Genomic DNA, 6,763 nt, shown 5'->3' on the forward strand with positions numbered 1-6,763 from the left:
CCCCCCAGCTCATCATCTTTTCATCTTTTCAATAAAGATAAAATAAAAAAGAAAAAGAAAGAAATACATAAATAAGCAAGCCACTCTGGTGGTGAATGAGATAATTATGCATAAATTATGTCTAGGTGTAAGGATGGCCATACAAATGATCAAATTACTGTGTTTTTAAAAAAACTAAAATGAAAATAATCTCTTCTCACTTATGACATAAGGGAAGTGAAACTGCTAAATTAACATGTTAGTATACCATCAGGTATAAAATGGGTTTCACGAGGCTATTATGCATCTATTTAATATTCTAAGGATTACCCTCAACTGGCATTAAGCATTTCAAACAAAAAAATGACCTTTACATTTCAATGAAAATCTCATTTCTGTAACTTATTACTTGTGTGTGACCTCTGTCAAGTTATTTAACCTTGGTTACCTGAAACACAGTTCTCTTATCTTTCAAATAGAGCTAAAAATAATATCATCTTCTAGGATTCACACACTCAGAAACTTGGAATATATTAGTTATTGCTTTCCAGCACAATCCTGATGTTTACCATTCTCAGGGACTTAAATAGTCAAGTTTTTTTTCCAAACAAAGAATAAACCAAGGACCAAAATGTCTAAGTGCTAATAATTGTTTTCAAATAAAAGGAGACCTATCTACCCAATTATATACTGCTCACTTCTTTCCATTTATGTCCCCATCTTCCAGCTTGATGACTAATTTGCTTCTAGGATTTATGACTTCGTGCTATTCATTGTCTTCTTCCTAAAGAAGTGTCTAAAAATGAAAATGATCAAGGGCAGAATAATTAAAGTTATTATCACTTTGTGAAAAGGTGCTTTGGTAGTTTTTCTCCTAGACAGAATTATTCCACATATAACTACATGATAACTGCGAAAAGAGAAAATTGCTCTTAAAGAAGGGCAAAAGGACATAGGATACATTTCACAATTTTGCTTAAGTAAGCTTTGTCAGTTAATCATTTATTTGGTATTGAAGGAAAGAGTTTTAAAATGGTAGTAGTAAGTAACTAGCTGAAAGAGTAGAAACAGGGCTGAGACTTTGTTGTTGTTGGTGTGGGGCTTGAACTTTGGGCCTGGGCACTGTCCCTCAGCTCTACAACTCAAGGCAAGTACCCTACCACTTGAGCCACAGCACCACTTCCAGTTTTCTGATGGTTAATTGGAGATAAAGAGTCTCATGGACTTTCCTGCCCGGGCTGGCTTTGAACCGTGATCCTCAGATCTCAGCCTCCTGAGTAGCTAGGATTCAGGCATGAGCCACCAACATCCGGCTAGGGCTGAGACTTTCACTAAACTCTTACACTTTCTGAACTTGGTACAATGCAATGCATTATCTGTACAAAATTTTAAATAATTTTTAAAACACCAGAGCCTCATAGCCTGTCACATGTCCTATTTCAGCTTTTAGATAATTTGTTTACAAGACTTGGCATTTAAAAGTTGATTTTCCCCCTAAAAATAAGCAGGATTCACTTGTAATATCGTATACTTTTCCAGTCTCATTTATTTGTTTTCAGAGTACTAAAGATATTAAAATACTCATAATCCTTAAGACACAGAATTATTAGACAATTGACACATATTTACAGATTTTCTATATATGCAGTTTCCTTCACTAAAACAAATTTTCTAGACACAAGGCCTAGGTACTATAAACTTCTGGAGGTGCTGCTGAGGTGGTGGAATTTCATTAGAGTGCTTTCTTAAATTTGGTTCTTAGTTTTCTTCCAAGGAAAAATGTCATTAAAATAGCACAATATTTTGATTAAGAAAGAACTGCTCAAGATTTGTATAAAAACAAACAAAAACAACAATAGTAACAATTCAGGAAAGAGCTAAAGTTATAAACCATCAACATCCATAATAAAACTTTGGAACTCTGAAATCATGGAAACATCTGTTCAACAAAATATTTTGTTTTCCTGTTGTATGCAAGAACTTTGGAGATAAAATGTGTACCAATGTAGACATGATTCCTGCCTTCACATAGTAGTGAGGGACACAGAAAGATAAACAGGCAATAAACAGAAAGATACCATATGGTATAAGAAATATCACTCTAAGAGGAAGTATTGAGAGTTAATGGAGCTCATGAAAAGAGAATCCTCCTGTGCTGGGAAAGCTAAGGTCTAAAATAATGGAAGGTGGGACTACAGCTTTGGAATTCTGTAAGCCTGAGTTCAAATCTGGGTATCACAATCTTGGCTAATGTATTAAACATCTGTAAGCCTCAGTGTCATCAGCTTTAAGAAAGGAGTAATGTGTGTCTTGATCTCAAAGAGGTGATACAAACATTAATGAAATGCATATCACAAATCTGGCTGTTTGTGGCAAATGGCAAGTACCCAATAAATGTTAGCTCAATGCAATTAATGACAAATTAGCTGGGAACTGAAATATGAATAGGACAGCCAGGTAAAAGGAAGAAAGGAGGGAGGAGAGAGGTCCCAGAAAAAGGAAAACTGTGTCCAGAAAGGCAATAATAGTATGATGAGCCTGAAAGAAAGAACCTTGCATAAGCCAAGTGTTGCAGAGGCTTCAGTGGGGACAGAGATTAAGTTCAAGCTGGAAAGGAAAATAGCCCAGCTCCATGAGCTTATCTAAGCTCAATGGGGTCCCTGCAAGAATTTTAGTCAGCAGAATCAGAGTTTTAAAATGGCCAAGTTGGCTACAGTGTGCGAATGAAATGGAGAGTGAAGAGAGGAAACAGGGAAATTGATGATAATAATCTTAAAATAATTCCTTAGCTGCTGTGGACAAGAAAAGAATTAACTCAATCCAAAGAGGACCCTGAAGTTATAATCAGCTTGCCTGTTCAGCATTTCATTCATTTATTCATTCATCCATCCATCCATTCATTCATAAATATCAATACCTACCAAGTTCGAAATCTGATGCTGAGAGATTTCAAAATGCATTATCCAGCACAGCCCTGCTCTCTAGAAGCATTTTACCCAAAACAGATGGGTGGTATCCTTTCTGTGACTGAAAAGCCTCCTTATCCTGTGACCCAGATCATATGGAATAAGAAAAATGCTTTGAGGTGAGATCAGACAGAGACCCAAGCTGACGGCAGTGGCACATAACACTCTAGGATGAAACTCAAAGCATGAAAATATCTTGCCTTTATGCTGAGAAGCAGAACTGTCACTAACATTATGAACAGCCCATTTCTTATTCAGAGTCACTTTTTCCTGACCCATCATTGTTAAGTGAATAACAACAGTCAACATTCATAAGTGTTCTGACTGTGAATTTCAGGAGGATCAATAAGTTTATTACCAGTCTGTGCAACAGATAGTCTTATGCAAAGCCAAAGAAAACAAAACTGAGGCAAGGGACAATTTCCCTAAGGTCACAGAACTGAAGTGGTGGAGCTGATCCAAACTAATAATCTTATCCAACAGAGGTAGGGAACATCTAGCCTGAGTACAATATAAAGTCCAAGAAATAATTTGTAAATGTGACAAGAGAAATATGGATGATTCTCAGATTCTTTCTGTCAGTCTGCCTGTACTGATCCTTTTGTATTATCCAATGATGTTATAAATATCCAAATGACCATTGGCAGAAAAAGGTTTCCTACCCCTGCTATATTATGTTGACCTCTGGGATTGGGGAAATAGCTTAGTAGTAGAATATTTGCCTTTCATGCACACGAGGTTCAATCTCCTGCATAAGAAAAAAAACAAAACTCCATCAGTAGGACTGGGAAGGTGGCTTAGTGGTAAAGTGCTTGCCTTACATGCACGAAGCCCTGGGTTCAATTCCTCAGTACCACATAAACAGAAAAAGCCAGAAGTGGCATTGTAGTTCAAGTGATGGGTGCTAGCCTTGAGCAAAAGAAGTTCGGGAACAATGCCCAGCCCCTGGGTTCAAGCCCCAGACTGGCAAAAACAACAACATAACCCCACCCACAACAAAAAAAAAAAAACCACCTGAGCCAGTGGCTCACACCTATAATCCTAGTTTCTCAGGAGACTAAGATCTGAGGATTGTGGTTCAAAACCAGGCCAGGCAGAAAAATCCACGAAATTCTTTTCTCCGAGAAACTACCATCCAAAATGTCTGAAGTGGAGCTCTGGTTCAAGTGATAGAGTGAAAGCCTCAAGCAAAAAGCTTAAGGACAGTGCCCAGGCCCTGAGTTCAAGCCACAGGACCAATGTGCCTATATCTGTGTGTGTGTGTGTGTGTGTGTGTGTGTGTGTGTGTGTGTGTGTGTGAGTGAGAGAGAGAGAGAGAGAGAGAGAGAGAGAGAGAGAGAGAGAAACTGCTTAGCAATGGAGGAGAGACACACAAAAAAAGAAACAGCTTAGCAATGGGTTGATCCTAGTATAAAGCCACATTCTGATATTTCAAATGTAGACTGAAGTACAGGCACATCACTGCTCCATCTTATAACAGGAAGACCAATATTTAGAAGATTTTATTATAGGGATAAAATCAAATGAATGAATAAGTGAGTGAGAGTCTCAAGTAGGCATTAAACTACTCTTTTCTAATGAGCACCATTTTGAAAGGGTTTGAAACCCATTTTTACTGTTTTCAGTGAAAACCACTGCTCTACCATATGGCCTAGAACACAATGAAGACATTCCTTATCAGGTTAAAGTAAGAGGAGGGTGTTTCACACACTCAAAGATAGAAAAGGGTGACAAGAAATAATAGGGCTAAGAGGATGAGACCTCTTACTCTTCTGATTTCCTGCTTACATAGCTGATAATCTCAGTGAGAAACAAATGGAAGATGCTTCTTTTGGGATCCTGTAGGGTTCCACCATCCAAGTAGTAAAGACAAGCATATTTTACTTAGAAGCTCTATGAGACACTTCCAGTGTGAACTGAACAGACAAACAACAATAACAACAACCCACACCCCTTAACCTCTAGATATGAAAGAGACCACCTCCACCTTGAAATGCCATAGGTCCCCAGCATCAGTAAGAAGAATCCTGAGCCAGGTGACATATTGAAATCCAACTTTACTCTTATTTCTCTCTCCCCCACTAACCTACATTATGTTTAAAACAATCATAGCCATTTGCACCAGCTGCAATATCTTAAAGTAGTCACTATCCACTGCGAACACACACTCCACACACCCCCTTCTCCATTACTGGAAGTTAAAAATATAGAATATAAATTATGGAACTTGGTAAACCACCATTTATAATTAAATACACACACAAAACAGCTGAGCATGTGTGTGTGAGAGAGAGAGAGAGTGAGCGAGCGAGTGTGTGCAGCTTTTGTAATCCAGCTCTTTCACACACACTTTTCACACAGCTCATCGACAAAACAGTCTCCTTAAATTCATTCTTCAGGACTCACTGAAAACTAACTCTGGACGCCCAGGTCTGTTGGCACCAACGCCATGTTATGTCATCCTCCTGCCCAGCATAGAGCACCTGGGAGGACTGGGGGGAGGAGGAGAGGTCACGGTCACCGGCTGGCGCTGACCCCTGCAGGGGGCCCTGAACTCCACCCTCCCACCTGAGGGGCACCCCCCCCGTCGGCCCCCACTCCCCAGGAAACACGCAGAGTGGCATGGTCTTCGCCATTTAATTGCTACAAATGAAAAAAAAAAAAAACGCTCCTGAGATGGATTCCCCGACCCATCCACCTGCCCGAGGGGGCAGGTTCACACCTGCGAGGATCTTCTTCTCCCCACAGCCCGGAGGTGTGAACAAGGCGCCCCCCTCCCCTCCCGTGGGCGCTCACACGGTGCACACGCCCTCCCGGCTCTCCACGGGAAGTTGTGAACTAGCTGCCCCCCACCCTCCGGGGCCCCGGCCAGTCGGCCGCCCGCGGGGGGGGGGGGGGCGCCGGGGAGGGCGGTGCCCCTGGCGTGGCGGGGGGCCCCCGGCGGGCACTCACCTCCTTCCTCCGGCTGGGCGCCCCGGGCCGGGTGAGGAGGGCCGTCTCCTCGCACACCACGGCCACGTCCTCCACGAACACGCAGTCCGGGAGGCTCTCGTCGGCCGGCAGTTCCACCACCTGCAGCCCCAGCTTGCTGCCCAGCACGCCCACGTACTGCTGGTGCTGCCGCTCGGCGCGGGCGAAATCCACCTCGTCGCCCTTGGCGCGCCTCAGCGCGTGCTGGCTCAGGGACTCAGGCAGCGCCCGCACCACGGCGTGCGTGACCCGGCCGAAGGCGGCAGGGTGGCCGAGGCTAGCCATGGCTCCGGGGCTGCCGCGGGGGGGTCCGGGCGCGAGCGGCGGCGGCGGCGCGGCGGCTGGGTCTTCCCGCGAACGGCGCGCGCCGAGCCTAGAGCGCCCGGCTGCTCCTCTTGGCAGAGGATGAATGTGGTGCAGGAGCAGCAGCCCGGCTCGCGCCCGGAGCCGGAGCCCTGCCCGCGCGACTGAGCATGCCCAGAGCTCCGGGCGCCGGCCCGTGCGCCCACTCCGGCGCTCCGGGGTTTTGCGGCCACCGGGGCAGGAGTTGTCATCGCGAGCGCTTTAGGAGTAGAGTGACCCCCCCCCCCCCGAATACGCGCGGGTGGGGCACCTTAACAATCAAACCACCCCTACCCTGACCTAGCGCGATCCGTGCTCTGTCCGCATCAGGTGCACACCGCCCATCGACCCTCCCCACCCTCCTCCCAGCCCCTCGCCGCGGACTTGCTGCGTGGCCTGTGCCCTACTCTGGACTGTTAGGGCTCGGGATGATTCATTCGTGGGCCCATAGTTGGACCTCTTTCCCCACCCTCTTATTCCCTGGGTTCCTAGGTGAGAATCTGCCT

At 44.6% G+C, this 6,763-nt stretch overlaps 1 protein-coding gene across 1 annotated transcript in view; it reads right to left on the reverse strand.

Annotated features, from left to right (window-relative positions):
• The window catches only part of Ddah1 (dimethylarginine dimethylaminohydrolase 1), a 149,857-nt gene extending 143,533 nt beyond the window's left edge, over nt 1-6,324 (reverse strand). The window contains exon 1 of the mRNA XM_070007490.1: nt 5,898-6,324. Within this exon, the coding sequence (XP_069863591.1) occupies nt 5,898-6,200 (303 nt within the window). The 5' untranslated portion in view covers nt 6,201-6,324. The remainder of the gene's footprint in view (nt 1-5,897) is intronic.
• Between the last annotated feature and the right edge of the window lie 439 nt (nt 6,325-6,763).

Source organism: Dipodomys merriami, unplaced genomic scaffold, assembly GCF_024711535.1.
Source record: "Dipodomys merriami isolate MVZ:Mamm:240054 unplaced genomic scaffold, mDipMer1.0.p SCAF_7, whole genome shotgun sequence".
NCBI classification, from domain to species: Eukaryota; Metazoa; Chordata; class Mammalia; order Rodentia; family Heteromyidae; genus Dipodomys; species Dipodomys merriami.